Source organism: Pezoporus occidentalis, unplaced genomic scaffold (genome assembly GCF_034315485.1).
Source record: "Pezoporus occidentalis ecotype Australia unplaced genomic scaffold, CSIRO_AGI_Poc_V1 ctg34, whole genome shotgun sequence".
Classification (NCBI taxonomy): Eukaryota; Metazoa; Chordata; class Aves; order Psittaciformes; family Psittacidae; genus Pezoporus; species Pezoporus occidentalis.
In genome coordinates, this window is record NW_026915376.1 from 5639721 (window position 1) to 5663460 (window position 23740).

A 23740-nucleotide genomic window follows, 5' to 3' on the forward strand; every position below is an offset into this window, starting at 1 on the left:
ATCATGTATGAAAGTGGTTTTGTTTTTTTTTTTCTGTTCTGTTGAACGTTTATCTCAAATGTAATGAAGCAACTTTTACTCTTGATAGGTTGTTACATGAAATGGTCAGTAAAACCTTCTTATGTCCTAATCAAAGCACTGGTAGAGTTCCATCATTTAGGCATTAAATTCTGTTAATTAAAGCATCAGAATCCAGAATCAGGAAATGTTCTGGTTAAAAAAAAACAACCTGAAAGTAATGGCTGGATCCAAGGTAACCTCTGTCTGAATGACGGAGCTCTGGGTATTATTATTACCCTTTAAACAAGAAGCTTCTGTAAGTTTTGTCATGTAGTTCATAACTTAGAATGAAAACTTTATGATGTTCTGCCCAGAAAAGGTAGCTCAAAATTGTATTTCCAAGATAATTTGAAGGGATTTCTTGGTGAAGTATTTATGACGTTTCAAAATTATTTTCAGCAAAACTACATTTGGGAGACCAAAGCTTTCTGCCCATTCAAGTAAATCTCAAGAGGTGGCTTCTCTTCTAAAAGTGGAACTACACCTTGCTGTTCCCAATATGGTAAGTTATGTGTCATATAGGTAAGGTAAAATACACTGTCTTATAGTTATCTATGTATTAGCTTAAGATCTGGATGTGGGCACACATCTACTGAACTGGCATCCAATCCAACGTAGAACACTTGCTCAGGCCTTTGAGTGTGCTGAGAGCTCTGATGAAATGTGCTCACAGTCCGTATGTTCCTGATTTCTGTCTTAGTGGTACTTGCAGAACCTGGCCTTTTATTCTTCTGTGTGTTTCAGCAGTTATATTGCAATCTGTCCATCAGTATTCTTTGGAGAATTATTGCAGTTCTCCTTCATGTGTAGCATTTCTGAAATATATTCTTCATGTTTATTTTCATTTTAACTGTTTTGTTCGTTGCATGATTTAAATACTTAATTGAAATAAAAAAATTAACATTATCTTTGCTCAGATTAGTTTTGGTCATCTCAATAGGAAGTAAGATCACAGTATCACAGTATCACAGTATGCTAGAGATTGGAAGGGACCTTGAAAGACCACCTAGTCCAATCCCCCTGCCGGAGCAGGAACACCTAGATAATGTTACACAGGAATGTGTCCAGGCGAGTTTTGAATGTCTCCAGGGAAGGAGACTCCACAACCTCCCTGGGCAGCCTGTTCCAGTGTTCTGTCACCCTCACTGAGAGGAAGTTTCTTCTCAAGTTTAAGTGGAACCTCTTGTGTTCCAGTTTGTACCCATTACCCCTTGTGCTATCATTGTTTGCCACTGAGTAGAGCCTGGCTCCATCCTCGTGACACTCCCCCTTTATATATTTATATACACTAATAAGGTCACCCCTCAGTCTCCTCTTCTCCAAACTATAGAGACCCATCTCCCTCAGTCTTTCCTCATAAGGGAGATGCTCCACTCCCTTAATCATCTTCGTTGCCCTGCGCTGGACTCTCTCCAGCAGCTCCCTGTCCTTCTTGAACTGAGGGGCCCAGAACTGGACACAATATTCCAGATGGGGTCTCACCAGGGCAGAGTAGAGGGGAAGGAGGACCTCTCTCGACCTACTAACCACACCCCTTCTAATACACCCCAGGATGCCATTGGCCTTCTTGGCCACAAGGGCACAGTGTTGGCTCATGGTCATCCTGTTGTCCACTAGGACCCCCAGGTCCCTCTCCCCTACACTGCTCTCTAACAGGTCGTTCCCCAACCTATACTGGAACCTGGGGTTGTTCCTGCCCAGATGCAGGACTCTACACTTTCCCTTGTTATATTTCATCAAGTTATTCCCTGCCCAACTCTCCAGCTTGTCCAGGTCTCACTGGATGGCAGCACAGCCTTCTGGCGTGTCAGCCACTCCTCCCAGCTTAGTGTCATCAGCAAACTTGCTGATCGTACACTTAATTCCCTCATCTAAATCATTGATGAATATATTAAATAATACCGGTCCCAGTACTGACCCTTGAGGCACTCCACTAGTTACAGGCCTCCAACTAGACTCAGCCCCATAGACTACAACTCTCTGTCTTCTCTTCTTCAGCCAGTTCGCAGTCCACCTCACTACCTGATCATCCAGACCACACTTCCTCAATTTAGCTGCGAGGATGCTGTGGGAGACTGTGTCAAATGCTTTGCTGAAGTCAAGGTAGACCACATCCACCGCTCTGCTATCATCCATCCACCATGTTATTTCCTCATAAAAGGCTAAGAGATTGGTCAAACATGATTTCCCCCTGGTGAAGCCATGTTGACTGCCCCTCATAACCCTCTTATCTTTGATATGCCTTAAGATGGCACCAAGGATAAGGTGTTCCATCACTTTCCCAGGGATGGAGGTGAGGCTGACCGGTCTATAGTTACCTGGGTCCTCCTTCTTGCCCTTTTTGAAGACTGGAGTGACATTTGCTTTCCTCCAGTCCTCAGGCACCTCTCCCGTTTCCCAAGACTTGGTAAAGATGATGGAGAGTGGTCTAGCAATGACTTCCGCCAGTTCCCTCAGCACCCGCGGGTGCATCCCATCTGGACCCATGGATTTATGGATGTCCAGATTGCTCAGCTGGTCTCAAACCCATTCCTCATTGACTAAGGCAAACCGCTCCGTCGACCTGACTTCATCTAAGGTCTCAGGGGTACCGGGCTCTTCAGGACTGCCTGCAGCAGAGTAGACAGAGACAAAGAAGGCATTCAGTAACTCTGCCATCTCTGTATCTTCTGTCACCAGGGCACCCATCCCGTTCATCAGTGGGCCTACATTGCCTCTGGTGTTAGTTTTAGCTGCCATGTATTTGAAAAAGCTCTTTTTGCTGTCCTTGACCCTTCTCGACAGGTTTAATTCTAAGGATGCCTTAGTCCTCCTAGCTGCCTTCCTACATCCTCTAGCAGCAGCCTTATATTCCTTCCAAGTGGCCAGCCCCTCCTTCCATGACCTGTAAACTCTCCTCTTCCACTTGAGCATACCCAGCAATTCCCTATTTAGCCACGCAGGTCTCCTGGCCCTCTTCCTTGACTTCCTACGTGTCGGGATGCTCTGATCTTGAGCTTGGAAAAAGCAATCTTTGAAATGTCAACCAACTATTTTGGGCCCCTTTACCTTCAAACAGCCTTGCCCATGGGATTTCCCCTAGCAATTGCTTGAAAAGGCCAAAGTTTGCCCTGCTAAAGTCCAGGGTTGCAATTCTACTTGGTATTCTACTGGTCCTACCACACAAGATCCTGAACTCCACCATCTCGTGGTCGCTGCAACCAAGGCTGCCCTCAACCCTTACTGCTTCGACCAGATCCTCCTTGTTAGTGAGGATGAGATCCAGCAGCGCTCCTCTCCTGGTCGGCTCATCCACCATTTGCAGGAGGAAGTTATCATCCATACACTGGAGGAACCTCCTGGACTGTGGCTGGTTTGCCGAGTGGTCCTTCCAGCGAACATCAGGGAAGTTAAAATCCCCCACGATGACCACGGCCTGTGACTGTGAGGCCGCTCTCAGCTGCCTGTAGAAGGCCTCATCAACTTCCTCACCCTGATCTGGTGGTCTGTAACAGACACCCACAACAGTATCGCCCCTGCCAGCCTGCCCCTTAATTCTCACCCACAGACTCAACTCGCTCGTCATGATGACCATAAGGAGAAAAACTGAACAAAAATGAGAAGATTCAAACCCCAAAAAGCTGTGGATTTCTGTGTGCAGAGGACAAAAAACCAACTTGACTGCAAAGAACTAATGCATGCGTTTGTTTGTGTTTTGTAGAGTAAGATAACTCTGTGGCAGTGATACGTGTGGTATTTTATTTTATGCATGAGAAGGTAACATAATATCTAGTTGCCTTATAAAGGTTTATAATCATGGAAATGCAATTAAAGGAAGGATATGTTTTAAGGTGATATTCCTTTGCCATTGAACCAGTGGTTATATTGGCATTCTCTTGTACATTCACACTTTGTGTACACATGGCATATAAGGTCTGTCAAAGTGTAGAATTTTTACCTTATTGATATTTCTCTAAGCATAAAGCCCCAAGCTCAACTCACTGTAAGGGGAAGTGCATCTGTCTTTCTTAACCAGTTCTTGAAATACTTGACTGATGCAGGGCAGTGATCAAGTAATGCTGGGTAAAATACCACTTTGCTAATGATGAGAAGATTTTGCAAGATCCTTGCTTTTATGCATGTAACTGCTCAATCTATGAGATTGATTGGTTGGTGTTGGGACCGGTCTTGTTCAACATCTTTGTCGGTGACATGGACAGTGGGAATGAGTTCACCCTCAGCAAGTTTGCCAATTACACCAAGCTGTGTGGTTCAGTTGATACCCTGGAGGGAAGGAGTGCATTCTGGAGGGACCTTAACATGCTTGAGAGGTGGACTGATGCCAACCTCATGAAGTTCAACCATGCCAAATGCAATGTCCTACAGCTGGGTCGGGGCAATTCTGGGCACTCCTGCAGGTTGGGTGGGGAAGAGATTCAGAGCAGCTCTGCGGAGAAGGACTTGGGGGTGTTGGTTGATGAGAAATTAAACATGAGCCAGCAGTGTCTGCTTTGCAACCCAGAAAGCCAACTGTATCCTGGGCTGCGTCAAAAGGAGCGTGACCAGCAGGTTGGAGGAGGTGATCCTGCCCCTCTGCTGTCGTGAGACCTCACTTGGAGTATTGTGTGCAGTTCTGGTGTCCTCCACATAAAAAGGACATGGAACTGTTGGAACAAGTCCATAGGAGGGTCATAAGGATGATCAGGGGACTGGAGCACCTCCTGTATGAAGATAGGCTGAGAAAGTTGGGGCTGTTCAGCCTGGAGAAGAGAAGGCTGCGTGGAGACCTCATAGCAGCCTTCCAGTATCTGAAGGAGCCTATAAGGATACTGGGGAGGGACTCTTCATTAGGGACTGTAGGGACAGGACAAAGGGTAATGAGTTAAAACTTAAACAGGGGAAGTTTAGGCTAGATATAAGGAAGAAGTTCTTTACTGTGATGGTCATGAGGCACTGGAACAGGTTGCCCAAAGCAGTGATAAATGCTCCATTCCTGGTGGTGTACAAGGCCAGGTTGGACAGACCTTTGGGACATGTGGTCTAGTGTGAGGTGTCCCTGTCCATGGCAGGGGGGTTGGAACTAGATGATCTTAAGGTCCTTTCCAACCCAAACTGTTCTATGATTCTGAAACATTCTATAACTTTCAAGCAGTTTGTGTCCCAGTTGTGAACGCTCCTGTGGATGACTGCATCCTTTCAGAATGATGGCTTGCACATGAAAGGTGTGAGATGGTGTTCTAAGGACTACATTTGAGGATTAAGTATACTATGAGAGTGACCTTTCTTGTAATTTTAGCAGGAAATGCCATTTTTCCATTCTTTCATGAGTCACTCTCAGATAGACTCTTCCTTCTGCTGAGTATTTTTGCGAAATTGATGTGTGTCTTTACTCCACCTTATCCTACATACACCTTATTTTCAAACAAGGACAAGACTGTCATTATTGCTGTCAATACAGTTCAAAATGTTTTAGGTTCAGGACTTTATGGCTGTTTGTGTAATACTAAATAAAACAGGCTAGGGACTGTTCTTTGACTTGAAAGTGAGCTGATGTGAAATGGTGTGTATCCACTGTACTGTTTATCTTCCTGATTCCAGAAGTTTGCATTCAAACTGTGTGTTAGGAACAGCTCCTGACATGTTTTATGCATCAAACTGTGCCTGATTTTTTTCTGGGAGAGTTTTTTTTGTTTTTTTTTTTTTGCTATGCTAACCATATTAGCATTTATGCAGTGGATGATGGCAGACTAGAGCCTGGGTTTTGACACTATTCTGTTAGCTAGTTGTTCTTGATTCAGATCAAGAATTCTTGTTTTCCTTCTGGTTCCTTTTATCATGTGCTCCAGTAGCTGAATATGAGTTCTCCTTCTCTTCTGACTCGGTATTAGTTTGCTTTCAGAATTACGATACAAAATCCTTGCCAAATACACAAGTTGACATCTTCAGGGCTACTGCATGGAGTTCCACTGCTTTACTAAATACTGTGCTCTCCCAAAAGTTTCTGAGGTAATGAAACCTTTGGGAGAAAAGAAACTGTTTGGGAGAAAATAAATTATTCAACTAAAACCTTTGGCACTTTGATCCAGATGATTTTGTTTATCTGAAATTACTCACAGTATGAATACATGTATAGAAAAGCACTTAAAAGGAGAGGTTCTATAGCTGTAGATCTTTAAAATAAGCTGACTATATGTATTTTTATGACTATCTCTCTTACCGTTCTCTCAGAATTTAGTGGTTAAGAGCAACAGAGGGGAGGATCTTGGCATCCTTTTCTAATCTTCTAGAATGCAGGAAACAAGGCTTGTGACAAACTATAGAAGATCATTATAAAAATGCTATTTAAAATGTAGCAATTGTAAACATATTGAAAAAAACTAACAAAACAGCACCAATAAAGCCATCTACTTATACAATTGCTTATCATTTTAACCAAGTTATGACTGTGCAAATAGGTAAGAGGTCACTAGAGTATGTAGGAGTTATTTAGAGGCAATTGTGAGCCAAACCGTTACATTTCCCAGCTTGTCTCCTGGGGCAAGTTCCACAATTCACTACGAGTGGAGGAAAACTGAGAATTTAAAAAATGACAGTCAGTTGCATTTTTTTGAACAATGTTTCAAATGTTTTAAATAGATAATGGTCCCCAGTTTAGATGATATACAGCAAGCTATCAATCGCATGACTCAGTTAATACTGGAAGTAAATCGTGGAGTTGCTCAGTGGGGACAGAAGCATTTGCAAAAATCTAGATTAAAACCAGAAGCAAGCAAACGGCAATTATTCCCAGCAGGATTACCAGGACAAGTGAAAAAAAAAATGGAAAGTAAGTGGTTTGGGTTTGTTTTACTTAACTTTGTCTTTAATTAAAATGTCATGTATAAATATTTCTGAATAAGCTTACTTTCTTTCAGAAAGGCCAACTGTGGATTATCTTGCATTAAATCGTTTGGTTTGTTTCGATTTATTTAGCTGTCTTTTCCAGAAATACCTTTTCAGGTTTATGTAAGTGAAAATCTGAGAAACAATAAGTGGAGAAATCTTAGAAAAGTTACTACATTCTGAATCTCCTATTTAATTTGAGGCCCAGTAAGCTTGTTGATTTTTTTACCTGCTTACTGTGGAATGTAACCATAATGATATAGTTAAATCATAAACAATGATTGTAGATGAGCTTACATTGGAATATTGAGAATAGAACAAGACCCAGTTTAATAATTAGGTTCCAGTAGAGATTTTAATTGCTGGCTATATTCTTAGAATGGATTGTAAGACACTTCAGGTCTTTGTTCATGTGAATATTCAGTCTGTAGATCAGCATCTGCTTTATTAAGATATTTTTTACCATTATATTATTTCTAAACGTCCCTCCATATGCTTTGCAAGCACCTACAAAAGCCCGAACGTATTTTCACCATCAGGTTCTCTTAGCTGCTTGGATGAGGCATTGATCTGCAATACAGTTGTATCTTTATTGTGATTCCTTTGGATAGTCTTTAACATCTTGGGCAGCTTTTTGTTTCCATAGTCCAGAGCTGGGACTTTGTTCTTCTACAGATGTGCTTTGTATGATTTTTAAGGTCTTTAAATAGGCTTCAAGCAGGGTGGTAGGAAACTGTCCTGATCAGTCATAGCCTTTTCCTCTGCTGTATCAAAATACAGCATCAAGTAACCATTTTCATCACCTTTTAACTACTCATCAGCAGCACCTGGAGGTGTATGTTAGTATTTGCTCAATGAAATCTGTAGGAGTACATTGGCAAGGATGGATCAATCTGAGACTTTGTTTCCAGTGACCAGATCCCTGAAAAGGTCTTCAGAGTAAAAGAGAACTTGGAGTTGCATTAAATCCCCCATTAAAAAATGTAGGTTGTGGGAAGAGTGGATTTTATTTCTCCATTCTCTTAAATCTGCTTCAGAATGCTCAGGCATCATTATGGCAGAATGGACTTACTAGGTCTTGGGCATATCAATGTCTATATTGACCCTGATTGTCTCAGCAATTCATCGAAGATGGAGGGACATGATTAAGTGCATTTTGTTTTCCTTCTATCTGAGCTTAATTCTAGTTCTTAATGGAGACAGGGCTTGTCTTTCAACATCAACAATGTAACCGGAGCAGCAGCTACCAGTGTCAAAACTGCCTTTGAAAGGATTTGCGGAGGCAAGAGGTTTATGAGATATAGGAAAATCTCCAGATTGTCCTTTTCTATCTCTCTGCCCTCCTCCCCACTTTTTTTTTTCTTCATTCAGTTCTACACTCTTTCAGACAAGACTCAAAATACTTTGAAATTAGCAGTTTGCAAGACAAGAGCGGCTTCAACATATGAGAAACATTATTTCTGCACTTATTTACATATGACTTGGTAAAGCTTGGGATCTTTTTTAAAACCACTAAATAGAATGGCAAGGAGTTATGTATTTGAAGCATGCTAGAGGTAAACTTACACTGTTTTGAGGGGGTTATACAATTAAAACTCTCTATATTAACGTTTAAAAAACATAAAATAATACAGAATGTTGATGAAGCTTTGTTGTGCTCTGGTTACAATTAATTTACAGTGGAGAAAATGAAATTTGTAAATTAAGAAGACTATTTTCTCTCCGTTTGGAAACATTCACTCTGTATGGAATTTTCTCTGGCTGTATAGAGCCTGGCTGAGCTAGCATTTAGTATTGTCATATTAAGCAGTCATACAGACATTTGAAGAAGGATATTCAGCCTTATTGAAGAGTATCATTACTTAACTTGGCATGAATAGGTTTAGAAGAGAATTCTATTCAAACTTTTAATGGTCCGTTTATTGACATACAATTTTATTTTACAGAAGGAGGTGAAGGTGTGCTTGCCAGAAAGCTACAAAATTTTTACTCAGGTGTTGCAGAACATGAAGATGTTTCTAAATTAGTTGTGCTTCTCTCTTCTTCTGTGAATTCTCTAAGAGAAGTAGCTAGTGAAGTTCTGAAGGACTTTCAGAAATATAAGGTGCTATGGACAGAAGATAGAGATGAGAAAGTTCAGGTGAGTTTAATGATGGTCACCTACAGGACTGTTCTTCATTAATCCTATTTTTTTAAATCAGAAAAAAATGAGGGAAAACAATCAAGGAAAAAGATGTAGAAAGCACATTAACAGCTGAAATTCTTATTTTGTTTTTCAGTAGTAGTAATGTATTTCCTAAGTAGAAGGAATGTATCTACTTTATTTAACCTGGCATTAATTGAGCTTTCTATGCTTCTACTTTCTATTTAATAGACTGTATTATATACACAGAGATCTGTGAATATCTCATCACCTTATTTACTACAGGAGTACTGGTGTCTTTCGACTGTTGCAGTGCAAGTTGTGCAGTTTATGTGGGCTAGGAAAACCCACTTTATATGCAGAACTGAGAATTTACTGTTAGTCTAATTAAAATTTGAAATCTAATCAAATAAATATTATTCATTTGATCTAGTGCTACTGAAGAAAACAATACTGCTACATAGAAAGCCTCAATAATAATGCAGTTCAGTTTTTTACACACATGCTTATAGTTTCTACTTTTTTTCTTTAGCACTGTACTAACCCTTCCACTGCCTGCCTGGGTACTCTCTGAACAAAAACACAGAAGTGGGAAACAGCTTTCATTATTTATTACTTGTCCATGCCACACAGACATATTGAGTACAGCTCTTGCGTAACATTTCTGAACTGCAGCTTTTCAGAATCACAGAACTTTTCTAGACTTGAATTCTGCTCACGGAAGGAAAATGTGTTTTATTGTGATTGTTTCCCATATGATTGGGCTAACAGGGTAGTCTTTCTGTAAGTGTGGGCATGTATTTTTTGGTCTCTGTTTCATCATCTATTTTCACGAAACTTAGGCTTTTTACATGTCTTGGGTATCTTTTTTTCTGCTAAATTTAATTGGAACTTCCCAACAAACTTGAGAGTAACTGACACAGAAATTAATAAACATGACTGCCTCGTCACATGCATTTTACTCTTTTAGCAAGGTTACAGAAGGCTAAAACAAGTTGTATAAATTTTCAGTAATTCCTGAATAACTGTTGATACTTGTTTAATGAAAAATATGAAAAGGATGTTTGCTCATTGACATTTTAAACTACACACAGCAATTTTTTGCTAGCTGTCCATCTCTGACTGAAATTAAAGAAGAAATACTTCGCTATGCAAAGCTGGAAGAAGAGGTGAAAAATTTAAACCCTACTATTCCTCTTGGTCCAATTGAATTGCATACAGGTATGACATTTTCTTATCTTTGCATATACAGTAAGATAATGAATATAATAGTAATGTTATTTGGTTTATTCTTGGAAAGAAATGCTTACAACATGAATAGAGATTACTGAAGAGCCCTCCCTGACTATCAGCCAGGTCTCACTCAGACCCATCTAAGAAATCTGTCTTGAAAAAATCTTCTTTCTAAGAAATCTGTCTTGAAAAAAAAATCTTCCATTCCCCTTCCTTTCTCCTCTTTGGAGCAACGAAATTAAATTCTGTCATGGCTGTGAAGTTTTCATGGAGGCTTGATCATCCCTGGCACTAATCTCTGGCACCAAGTCAGCCAGTGATTATGAAGTGCATTGGAACCATAAATCACTTTCTTTTGTATTGGCAGAAGATTAGCACATTGCTGCATCAGGGTTTTTTTCAGTATCAGTTTTTGGCTTAGCAGGAGATATGGCTACTTAGCCTTTCCAATGTTTAGCACCCATAGCTCTCAGAATATCGTGTGTTTTCCTGTCCACCTCTAGTGTCTTTAAAGGTAGAGAAGCTGGCACTAAGACCTGGAGTTGGAATGCATTCCCTCAGTTCTATACTGCACCATGTTTCAGTAACCTGGCCTTCTGTGGCACTGACAACCTGGTACTCATTGATCAGGTTACTTTGAAGAACACTCAGATGCGACTGTTATTAATGATAGATGCATTCTCTTGAGGCAACTGCTTGTTGAAGAATTAAGCCATTTGTTCTATGACAGTGAAGCTAACGTCTTCTCAGGACAAGTGTCACTGTTTTATGTTGTTGTTTGTTTGTTTGTTTTACTTTGTGGCCAATATTATCGTGGTTGCTATCTAGGCACAAGTAGTAATTGTATCCCTTTCTAAATATTAAAATATTAGTAAGGCCATGTTTCTAATGAGCAACACCCGTCTTCTGAGAGATTAAATTGATTAGATTGAGAAGTCATCTCTGTACAATTTGTCTTCCTTGTACCTCAGAGAAGACAGAAGCTGCACCCTTTGATGACTAGAGTTCATTGCAGAATCTTGGTGGCGTGTTAACCCTAGGTTTCTTACCGTGAATAAGCAAAAATGCCAGACTGCTAATTGCATATCCTCATTCCTTGATGCAACTTATTAATGAAACCACTCTGGAACCAAGTATTTGACTCTGGGTAACTCTTCCTGTCCATTATTATATGACCAAGAGTGATAAGAATTGGTGTAACCAAAAGAATATGGAGTTTGTTGGTGTTCACACTACTCCCTCATCTGACACCGCTGCACCAGAGGGAGCCAAGTCCTTTAAATTCAAGATCAAGGATATTAAATGTTTTTGTGATCTGTGGAAGCAGGTATTTTTCTTGGACTCAATTTAGTTTTGGGAATTGATTTATTATCATTTACATATTCTAGCTTCTGGACAGTGTACAATACTTTTCTTGAATTAGCTCTGACTTTCAGGAATCATATTTTAATGATAACATTATTAAAGAAGAAACTATATCTGCTGTAAAACAGGTTATATGCTGCTAGTATCCTTTGGTTTCTTTCACCAGAGTACAAAATACTGCCTGTTAAAACCTTAATTTATTCTGATAAGAAGTTAAAATGCAAATAATTGGCTTTTCTATCTCATCACTCTTCGTTTGTGTTTATATATTAACTGTAAATGATATGATGAGACACCTTACAGTCTTACTTACGAAGTATTCAAAATCCCAGTATTGAAATCCCAAGATGGTATTTCAGGTATAAACCATTTACACAACACTGATCTTACATATCTTTATTAACATTTGGTTAGTATCTGAAAATCAACATTAATAAGTAGGCATTTCCTTCCTCTTTTGTCTTTTTTATATATTTTATTAGGTAAGCTTACCAATATGTCTTACAGATACCATAATATACAGTGCAAGAACAGAAATATTTTTAAGTAATAGTTTAAATTGTTTCAAAAGGCAGTAGTTGGATTGCCTGTCTGCTTTTCCTAATTACTGTTAAAAAATCATAAGTGATGATATGGGTTTTATTTTTACAGGAAAAAATAATTATTTTTTTTTTTTTTAAATCAGGACCACTGCAAACAGCTTTAGCAATTGAAGCCAAAACCTGGATGATGCTCCTCTGTCATTATTTAAACGAGAAATATAAAAAGAAAATGACAGACATGAAGTTGTTCATAACTGAATATTTAAAGAAAATGTCTCGACCTCTGCATGATTTAGATGATGTCAGATTTGCAATGGAAGCTTTATCTGTCATACGTGATAAAGAAATAGAAATAGATATGACTCTGGGACCTATTGAAGTAAGATGACTTTTTTATCTTGATTATAATAGGGGTCTTAAAAATCCTGAGAACCCAAACAGTGTTTACTGTCCTAAAGGACATACAGTGAAGACGGGAAATGAAGTAATATTTTTGTTGTTATTTTTCTTATGAATTACTAATTAGTATTACTTAGGTAGATACTTTATAAATGCAGAACAAAAAGATATTCTCAAATTAACAATACACTGTAGGAGACAATGTGCGGAAATAAGCAGATGAAAGCACAAGATAAGGGAGTAGTAGTCTCCCTCTTGCTGTGTGCTTGGCCATTAGTCTTAATCCTCTTAATTTTTCTTTAGCTGTCAACAAACATCTTGATCATGTGACCTCTTTAAATATAACCACAAATGGAGCCACATAATCATTGTATGCTGCCAGTAACTTGCAGCATTCTTTCATTTTTCCTATGAGAAAGAAGCTAAAAGAAGCTCATTATTCTGTTATATACTTGGTATTTATTATCACACTTTGAAATGGTCAGCTTAATAGAACACACTTGTGTTAAATTGTAATCCACCTTTTGGAGGAGGAGTTGTATTGCTGTAGAGTAACATTTTCTTTCTTGAAGACTGTTAGATTGTAGCAGAAAGAACTTTCAGAGGACTGTTGTCATGATAATTATGCTTATATTAAGTAAAATGAGCAAGAGGAACCGAGTTCAGCACTATTTGCTAGCTTTTACATGTGTAGGAAATTATACAAAATTTATAAATAAATAAAAGATATAAAAATATGAAGCATTAAGATTGGTTGTTTATTTACAACTGCTCCTGGCACCTTGTTATCAGTATTGGGTTAAAGGTTCTTTCGCAAGCCACTCGCATTCTATATAACTTGAATTCCATTAATATCAGTAGGGCTAGTGATTTACCAAGTAAGTCTTAGGTATTTTTTAATGAGATTTCCTTACATGATGAAAGAATATTGGTCTGATAAAATAAAGACATATCTATGAGTAGAGAACAATGGCAACTGATTGGTAATTTCAGTGTTGTTTTTTTTTTAATTAGAACTTTGTTGATGGGGTAGTTAGTCTTTATAGTTCTCACTAGAACATGATGGAAGGAAAGAGAACTTGGTGCAAGGAAAAGTATGACACAAAGGGGATTGAACATAGTCAATGTTGATTAATCAAGGGAGAATCATGCCTGATCAACTTGACTAGGCAATCTCCAGAGGCCCATTTCAACTTCAGTGGTTCAGGGAAACTATAAAATATGAAAATGATTTTATTTTTAAATAATGCCATGAGTGTAGGAGGAGAATAATGAGCAGAAGACAGGCAAACACATTGTTAATGAGAACAAATGTTAAAAAAGTTTCATTCTGTGACAGATGCATAGGCAGGCATTTGATAGTTTGGCAAACAGTAATTAATATTTTATAGGTGATATGGCAAAACATTTAAAAAAGTATAGTTTAGTGAGCATAACTATTCAGAGTAAGGAAAAAATAATCAACTTGTACATTCAGGTAGAATAAAAATACCATTGAGATGATAACATTTTTTGTATTTCTAATATTAAATTTATGGTGTTTGTATATTGTTTTCTAGTATTTCAACCAAGACATCTTTGAAGAAATTTTTTTGCTGTTGTTCCCTAGTTCTTCAGTCATCATCCCTACTTAAAAAGAAACAAATCAATATTTTATGCCTAAATTACATAACCAGACTTTCTTTGAAATGTTTCTTACAAACTTGTTCTATGTTCCTGCAAATGAATTTAAAATGCATTCCTAAAGCTTTTTACTTTTTTTTTATCTAGGAAGCCTATGCCATTTTAAATACATGTGAAATTAAGGTTGCAAAAGAAGAATCAGAAGGAGTTGACTCACTCAGATATTCTTTTAAGAAATTACAGAAAAAAGCTGTAAGTGTATAAACCTATGTTATTTTCCATTTGTCTTCACATGCTTCTTTTGGAGTATAAATGACAATGTGGGACCAACTGTCTCTCCACTCTGTCTTCTCACTTGGCCTCAGTTGCATACTAGTGGCTATGCCTTTTATTAGTATGTTAATTTTCTAATTTTACTTTTATAGAGCTTTTTAATACTTAGATATTTCTGTAGTTTTTAGATACATGATTATAACCTGCAAGAAAATGAGAAATGTATTATGTCTCTCTGCTCTTCCTGCTCTCCTTTATTTCCAGGTTTTGTGTCATTCTGTCTGATTAGGAAGATTACTACCTTTAGATTACCTGGGTTTTAAGGAATGCATACCCTGCTACTGCCCCTACCCTGAAGTTGTGATTGCACATTTGCCTTTATTGTTTAAGACAGCCTTATATCCCACAAAAGCTCAACATTTATTGAGTATTGAGAAAGTTAGATGGAAATATGTAGATACTTTGGTGGAGCAATTAAGTTAGAACCTGTCCCACAGATTAATCACTCTGAAAAAGGCTCAAGAGCATTCTTTGAACAAAGAATGAGACAGTTTTTAAAGAGAAATCTCAGCCATCTGTGACACTTCGGCTTTTAAGACTTTTTGGTGGGAGGGAATGAAGATAATAGCATCTTTTTCCCCCTTTTCTGTGTCCTTTTGTTCCTTCGCCCACTTATGAAACATGTTTACCTAAAGGTGGTGAGGAGATTTAGTTTTTTGTTTGTTTGTTTTTTCTCTACTTTTCATTTGAAAAAACAAACAGGGAGTGCCATAAAAGGAAAAATATCTACTTAGCTTTAATTTCTGTTCAGTATTTTCATACATTTATTTATAATTTTGGTTTCTATGTAATTCAGATATTTGTTCCTTATTTCAAAAGAAATAATTTTAATCTTTTACATGTCAGACCAGAGTTCAAGACGAGTTGGTTCAAGTTCAGCCCAAATTTAAGAATAATTTGCTAGAATCAGTCACAGTTTTTCGGGAAGATGTGTCAAACTTTGAAATATCATATGAAACAGTAAGTGAATTTAGTAGCTACATATAAAACTTGACTTAGTTTTCCAATATTTTTGGTTTGCAGCTGTTGGTTGCTGGTATTTTATACTGCACAGCTACTGGATGTTCGATGCAGGCAGCATTGTAGGTCAAACTTTTCAGTATGAAGAAAGCACAATGCACACAACTCTGTAGGGGAAGAAAAGAATTGCTGTGGTACAGCTTGCCATGAAATATTAACTTACAAATTAACTAACTTAGAAATTAACTTATAAATTGTAGCACACATGGCATCTTTGCTCACACATCATTAGAAAAGATGGTCTTGGGCCACTCAGAGTTTTATTTTCAGAAGAACAAAATATGAAAAATGAAAGTCTAGTTCTATTGAGTTTAATTAAGCTAAAGAATTTTAAATTTCATTAAAGTTATCTTTTCTTAGATTTACCATTGTAAGTATTGCATTATCAAGAAATATAACTTTATTAGATTTTGACTATCAAAAATATGTGCATTTTGTGATGACCTGTAAGTATCTAATGTGCTTCAGTCACTTTGAGAATTGCTACTCAGTTTTTGTTAACTGCTTTTTTAAAAGGAAGGACCTATGGTTCCAAATATTCCACCTCAGGAAGCCAGTAATAGACTACAGATCTTTCAGGTAAGAAAATAAACTGAGTTTCCAAATAATTAAAATTGGATCTGCTATTGCTTATCCCAGCTGAACCCAGGACAGACACATTTACGATTTTTTGGGAAATGTGTTTTGGTGGTTATTCTCTGTGTTACGTTAACTGTACTTTAGTTTCTATCAGGCAGTATTTTCCTTAATGTGGAAGGATTGATTGATTGATTGATTGATTTCTGTGTAACCTTGCTTCACTTTGTGTTTTGTGAGCAAAAATTATTGACTTAATGAGTAATAAAAGCAGTAGAAGAGGGAAGAGTCAAGTATGACAACTCAGTAATGACTGAAAAGAAGCTAAGTTACATCAGTCACATAACCCAATCTTTTTATCTTTTAAAGGTCATCTTTTCCATTAGATAACTGTCTTTCAACTTGATATTTGTTTGCTATGAACCATAGTTCATGGGTCCAAAACCAGTTGTCAGTCTACTTTTAATCCTACCTTATTTTTCTGCAAGCTATAGGAACTTGAAGATTTTTTTCAACAGGACTTCTGTCAATCTCTTACATATTGTATAGGCTTGTAAAAAGTAAATTCAGAATTTCTGAACAGCAAGTTTCTGAAAGTAAATTACAGAAGGTCCTTACACCTTCTAATGCATCTAATATGTACTGAAAGTTGAGCGATTTTGGTTGAATTTGCAGTGTTTTGTCAAAAGAATGCTTTGTACTTATGTGTACTAACCAGTAAAATCATTCATTATTCCATTTTTCTATGATGATCATATCCTTTGGACAGTAGTTATACTTTGAAAGTAATTTTATTTTTTGGCCCTCTTCAGTGCTTTTTTTTTCAGGCTGTATATTTTGCCATCTGATAATTTATTTTTTTTTTCCTGTGATGATGTGGAATTCATTTCACATCCCATTTTTATAAAATGCTTCTTCAAATTATTTGTTTCTTATATAAACTTTCACTATTTGAATTCAACATATGGGTTTGAGTATTACGTTACATGAGAACTGTTCAAAATTTTAGGTCTAAAATATTTTCTATTATATTCACTTCTAATGGAATTGTTTTAAGACAAATTTAGAACTGTTAAATGATGTATTAGACAAGATTAAATTAAAACATCTTACAAACATTTTTTCATTTTGTCTGTATTAAATCTAATTTTATCAGGCTAACTTTGATGACCTATGGAGAAAGTTTATCACATACTCGTCTGGTGAACAGTTGTTTGGATTGCCTGTCACAGAGTATCCAGTTTTGCATAAAGTGAGGTAAATGTGGAAATACATCTGTCTTAGGTGTTTTTTAAGTATGTTAGAAAGGCTTAGGGTGCACCAAAGAGGGAACTATAACAATATGGAATGTTTCCATTGCCTTAAATTAAATTTTAAAAAATATATATTTTAGATGTGTAATTAATTTGCTAATAAACAATAATTTATTATAGTAAAAGAACCACCAGGAATATTTTACTACATGTAAATATTATACAAAGGAGCAGAATACTACGTCCTAGAAACGTATAAATATAAATACATAAAAGTAGATGAGTGTAGTATTCAGTATTAAGTTACAGTACAAAGAACAAACAAGGAAAAGGCAAGGACAAGTCAATGCATCACTTTATGAAAGACTAAATTTTTTTAAAGCTGTACAAATGACAATCAGATTTTAAAGTTTTTGCAACAGCCGTTTAATTGTTTGATGGTGATTCACAGCAGACGAAGATATAACCTTTTTCTGGATGTTTTTAGATCAGCATTTTAATTTAGATTCAGAGAGCAGTGCCTCCAAATAGTCTCCACTTGCCATGCTCTGCTTTGCACTGCAGAGCCAGCTCAGAATATATAAACTAGTTTCCGTTTGGATGAATAGAAGTTTTATAGAACTAGACTAAAGCAAAACTTCTCCCTGATATATTTAGCGTGGTATTAGGTCCTTAGCACAACTACCTGCTCTTTTTTGTGGATTTTATTAATAAAGTGTTCTTGTCTACATTAAGAAAAATAATCTAATTGATCTACCTCTATTTTTTTAGTACTTTTGTAATTCTATTTAACTGTTGTGAGATATAAGACTGACATTATTGGAATGTGTTGGGTCTTCTTTTCCAGGAAGGAGTTAGGCTTGCTTCAGAAATTGTATGGGTTATATGATACTGTAAAAAATAGTATCAAAGGTTATTATGAGATACTTTGGACAGATATAGATATTGAAAAAATTAATGCTGAACTTCTAGATTTTCAAAACAGGTATGTTCATAATATTAAACGATGTTAGATGCATTAAAATTTAGGTGACTTCAGTAAAGCTATTAGATCTATTTAAAATGCAAAGTGAATAACATTTACATAATGTAATAATGTTCTTCAAGGCAGAGTGGAATAACACTGTATTTTTAGTTAATCAGCCTTTTACCTGTAGTTCTGCTAACGGAAGGGCTTATGTTCAGTTGAAGAGTCAGTCATCTGTCATCTTGGCTAAATCAGCCAAGGGGTTAGGAGACCTGAAAGTTTATTTGTAAGGGGTGTGTTCTTCAACTAGGAGGATTAACCTATTAATCTTTAAATCCTGAATGCAAGAACAGCATTTCTGAGTTTCTTAGATTATTTTATCCTTTTTAAAAAAACTTTTCTGCCATTTCCAATATATAACAATGCTGAGTGTCTTAAATAATATGGATTTGTAAAAAAATTGAATGTTGCAGTAATGCTGACACCTTACTGGCAGTGCTTTTGTGTAAAATTGTATCTATCTCCTGGTTCACTAGACTCAATAACAGGGCTCCCAGCTCTGGAGCCTACAGCATGTCGTTCAAAATCTTCCTCTTTGCTGTGTGTAATTCCTGTGTCACAAATCATTGAACCTGATGTTAGCTTTTTATTAATGAATGAAAAGAATGGCTGCAAACAGCAAAGAAGGCCTATGAGTTTTATAAAAGTCAAAACTTCACAGTAGTCCAAAATCAGACACAAAGTACTTTCCCCTCTCAGGGAAAGCAAGGCACGTATTAAGCATTCTGTTTGACCGCAACCAGGGAGCTAATCAACATGAGTCTGTTGGCAACCACACAGCACCAACATAGTCTGAAACCAGACACAGACTGCTGTATTGTAACTGTTATGAAGAAAATACGAAGCTACATCAGTGGGAGGTAGAGACTAAGTGACAAAGGATGCAAACCCAAGGGAAATATGAGCCAGGCTTTATTACTTTTCCTCCAAAGAATATACTTAGTATTTGACATTAATTATATAAGTACATATAAATTACGTAAAGGACATTCTTGTGGTGGGTCAGCTGCTTCAAAATTGTTTTTTAGTGTGTAGGCTTTGTACAAGTGTGGTCGAAGAGGTGATTATTCATCTAAGTGTTTTGCTGGGATTTTTCCACATTAGAACTATATAATATTAATTTTCTTAGAGAATAGTTTCAGGACCACTAACAAAAGTAGATGAGAAGGTGGTCATGTCTTTCTTATTATTACATATATCTCTAAAGTGATATGTTAATACATGCCATGTGTATTACTGGAATTGTAAATTGAAGGATTTCAATTTACACACACAAGGATTGCATATGTGATATTTAACTGATTTTGCTTTGGTTTTTTGTTTGCCCATAAAGAGTTTGTAATGAAAAGCAGCAGGTAAGCTGTGCTTTAACGCAAACTGTTATTTGGAAAGAACTTATCAGTGGCTGAAACTGTTAATATTATGTTTTGTTAGTAGGGCATTTGTATTATTTTTTCAAAAAAAGGTTAGGGTAATTGACGCAGGTTGGAATTTTACAAAATGTGGACCTCAATACAAGCTACTTCATATCTCCTTGACTTTTTTTAAAATGTTTAAGCAATTGATAAAAGAGACATTTACTACTGTGTTAATTAAACTCAACTGCAGGTGTCATAGACTTCCTAAAGGACTGAAACACTGGCAAGCATTTTTAGATCTCAAGGAAAAAATTGACAGTTTTAACGAGTCTTGTCCTTTGTTGGAAATGATGACCAACAAAGCAATGAAGCAAAGACACTGGGATCGTATTGCTGAAACAACAGGACATCAATTTGATGTAGAATCTGATACCTTTTGCCTTCGAAACATCATGGAAGCACCAATTCTTAAAAATAAAGATGATATTGAGGTAGGTACATACATTGTTACCTCCTTGTTCATTTTATATTGTCACTAAAAATAACATGAATACTTATGAAATTATCACCTTTTTAAAAAATATATTTTACTTTGTTAAAGTTCTTGACAGTCAGGCCACAGTGTTTTAAAATAATTTGTAATTTATGTAGAAGTTTTTATCCATATGAACGACAGAGGTAGCAACTGGAATCTTTGGAGAGTTATTTCTACATGATCTTTTCACATTCCTGGCCCTATTTTCTATGAGATTTTTCACCCTTTTTAAAGGGGGGGGGAGGGGAAGAACAACCAAACCAAAACCCAAAAACATAGAATCATAGAATCGTTAGGGTTGGAAAGGACCTTAAGATCATCAAGTTCCAACACCCCTGCCATGGACAGGGACACCTCCCACTAAACCATATCACCCAAGGCCTTGTCCAACAATTTGTAAATTAACAATTTGTAAATAAATCATAAATTTTAGAGGAAGGTTCCATGCTTATTAATATATAATATGATTACTTTTCCATATCTTCATTTACTTTTCCAACCCAAACTATTCTTGGATTCTGTGATTCTATAAATTGAAATGTGATAAGACTGAGAGGTCATCTGGTGATGAGTCTACATGACTAGTCTAAACTTTGCAGAAATGATGATTCAGAAATATCATTACACAGAAATAACAAGAAGCCAAAGAAACGGTATGTCCATGCATTTCCAAGTGTGCTTTTTTCAGTTACCCAAAAAATTTAACTTAGTAGTAAAATTAGTAGTGTGTGTCTGTAATTGTGTAACACATTTCTGTACTATTTAATAAAATTAGTATATTGTTTTAGATATTCTATTACTAGTTGTGTAATAATAGGAAATATTTAATTTCTGAAGATGGTTTTCTCTTTACAGGATATATGCATATCTGCTACAAAGGAAAAGGATATAGAAGCAAAACTATCTCAAGTAGCTGAGATTTGGGAAAGCCAAGTTCTGAGCTTCTCACAATTCAAGGGGAGAGGAGAGTTAATGTTGACAGGAACTGAATCATCAGAAATTATAACGTTGATGGAGGATAGTTTAATGATTCTTGGCTCTCTACTGACCAATAGGTACTTTTAAATTTATTGTGTATGGTATTTTTAGAAATACACTGGTGTAGCAACTGTACTATTATTAGGCTAAATTAGCAGTAATGTTTTGAATAAAACGTTATTTTTTAATGAAAAGAATGCTACATCTAAGGAAGAACTTACTCAAGTGGAAGACTTCCATGTGTTAGTAGCAAACTATTGTCTCGATATGCTTTAATGTAATCAAGCTGGTAGAACCTTGCCATGAGATTTTTCTTGCTCTAAGTGAAACAAATGTTGTTTGGGTTTGGTGTTTTCACCATTGTAAGTATTTATTTTATAATAGCTTTATTTAGAATTAAATAATTTCTGCTTTTCTTCCTGCTTTAGATACAATGCTCCATTTAAAAAGGACATTCAGAGCTGGGTTTATAAACTAAGCAGCTCTACAGACATAATTGAAGAATGGCTGGTTGTGCAGAACCTCTGGGTTTATCTTGAAGCTGTTTTTATAGGAGGAGATATTGCAAAACAGTTACCCCAGGTAAACTTTACAATGTTTACCTATTACTGTGTATTAAATGCTATCTGTGTAATAATTTCCAACAGGTTATGCTGTGAAAGTACTCATTTTTTTGCTATGTATAGGAAGCAAAGCGTTTTCAGAATATTGATAAATCATGGATAAGAATAATGCAACGAGCTCACGAAAACCCAAATGTAGTACAGTGCTGTGTTGGAGATGAGACTATGCAGGAACTTCTGCCTTATTTACATGAACAGTTGGAAGTATGTCAGAAATCACTTACAGGGTATGAATTGCTTAATTTTTAATGCATTATTATATTGTAAATAGTTTATATGAAATATTAATTGTATTTCAATCTTTTACCCTTATGTAGAAAAAAATTGAAGACCTGAAATATTCTAATAAAAATCTTATTCTATTTTAAAGATATTTAGAGAAGAAAAGACTACTGTTTCCTAGATTCTTTTTTGTTTCTGACCCTGTTCTTCTTGAAATTCTTGGACAAGCAAGTGATTCTCATACAATTCAGGTATGACCTTAGTGATCTCTTCCACTTATAATAAAAAAAAAAAATAAAACCATTTAATAAATTAAAATGTTACTCTGTTTTCTTTGTATAAACTTTGCTTGAGAAAAGTTTTCACTGCTTCCTCTTTAGGCTTTAGCAAAATGTGAAATCGATACTTGTAATTTAAAAGAATCTTCAGAATTCAGAACACTCTAGAATATGGTTCCATCAAGTGCTTTTCTGTTGATTCCTTTCACAACTAAATAAGAGAAGGAGCCTTTTCTTCTTTGCATATCGGAAAATTTGTCTAGCTAGTCTGGATTGTAACTGAGGGTTGATTGAGATAAAATAGTTGATCTTGCACAGTAGGTGATCTCTGTTCTTCTAGATCACCTCTGGAAACTGTAAAAACTGCAATGAAGATAAAATCCTATACAACCATTACTGCAATTGTTACAAATAGGTGGCCTGAAATCCATCTGTAGATTCAGATGAATCTTTGCAGGATAACCATGCCTGCGAATTTTTTTTTTGTTTGTTTGCTAATTTTATGTATTGACATTGAATGACTTCTGAATTATCATTACAGCCACATCTTCCTTCCATATCTGACAATATAAATGAAGTAGAATTTCACCAAAAGGATTATGATCACATGCTGGCAGTCATATCAAGAGAAGGAGAAAAAATTCCAGTAATTCTTTGAATATTTTTTCTAGAAATGTTGTTAATAGATAAATAATTCTATTATTGAACATAGAACTATATATTAAGTTCAATTATTGTTAATTGCAAATTAGCGTTTTAAGGATTAATGTAACAAAAGTGTAATAGTTCTTCATTAAATAAATTTCTAGTATTTTTATGAAATCTGTAGTTGTCTTGAATAGATATTTAGTGACTATTTGATAACTAACATTCTTTGGTAGTTTAGTACCTGTGTTCTAGTTTGTACTTTTTACTTCTGTTAACTTTTCAGCTGGACACTCCAGTGATTGCAAAAGGACCCATAGAACTTTGGTTGCAGGATTTATTGCGTGTGCAGCAGATATCGTTGCATGGCATAATTAGGGCGGCATTTTACCAAATTAGTGACCCGGGATATCACTTGCTGAATTTTATTAATCAATTCCCAGCACAGGTGAGATTACAGGATGTGTATTTGTATTCAGTCTTGATTTGTGTGTGCTGGGAGGTGGGATGTACAGAGCATATAGGATTGTCTATATGAGGAAGTTTTCATAATGGAAACAATGTTAAGGATCACCTCAGTAGAAGGCCAATCCTTAATTACTTTAGTATTGGTACCCTATAGGTAGCATAGTATTTTTCTTGTAATCTACTTTAAAATTACTTTTT

General features: G+C 36.2%; 1 protein-coding gene across 5 annotated transcripts in view; it reads left to right on the forward strand.

Moving 5' to 3' along the window:
• Positions 1-23740, forward strand: part of DNAH8 (dynein axonemal heavy chain 8) — a 140391-nt gene that overhangs the window by 32350 nt on the left and 84301 nt on the right. For all 5 annotated transcript variants that reach the window (XM_062629681.1, XM_062629683.1, XM_062629684.1 and 2 more), the window contains 17 exons: positions 460-562; positions 6676-6865; positions 8868-9061; positions 10159-10285; positions 12348-12583; positions 14374-14478; positions 15406-15519; positions 16096-16158; positions 17312-17412; positions 18256-18393; positions 20044-20284; positions 21184-21383; positions 21735-21888; positions 21993-22156; positions 22300-22402; positions 22971-23075; positions 23361-23522. In XM_062629681.1, coding sequence (XP_062485665.1) covers positions 460-562; positions 6676-6865; positions 8868-9061; positions 10159-10285; positions 12348-12583; positions 14374-14478; positions 15406-15519; positions 16096-16158; positions 17312-17412; positions 18256-18393; positions 20044-20284; positions 21184-21383; positions 21735-21888; positions 21993-22156; positions 22300-22402; positions 22971-23075; positions 23361-23522 — 2500 coding nt within the window. The remainder of the gene's footprint in view (positions 1-459; positions 563-6675; positions 6866-8867; positions 9062-10158; positions 10286-12347; positions 12584-14373; positions 14479-15405; positions 15520-16095; positions 16159-17311; positions 17413-18255; positions 18394-20043; positions 20285-21183; positions 21384-21734; positions 21889-21992; positions 22157-22299; positions 22403-22970; positions 23076-23360; positions 23523-23740) is intronic.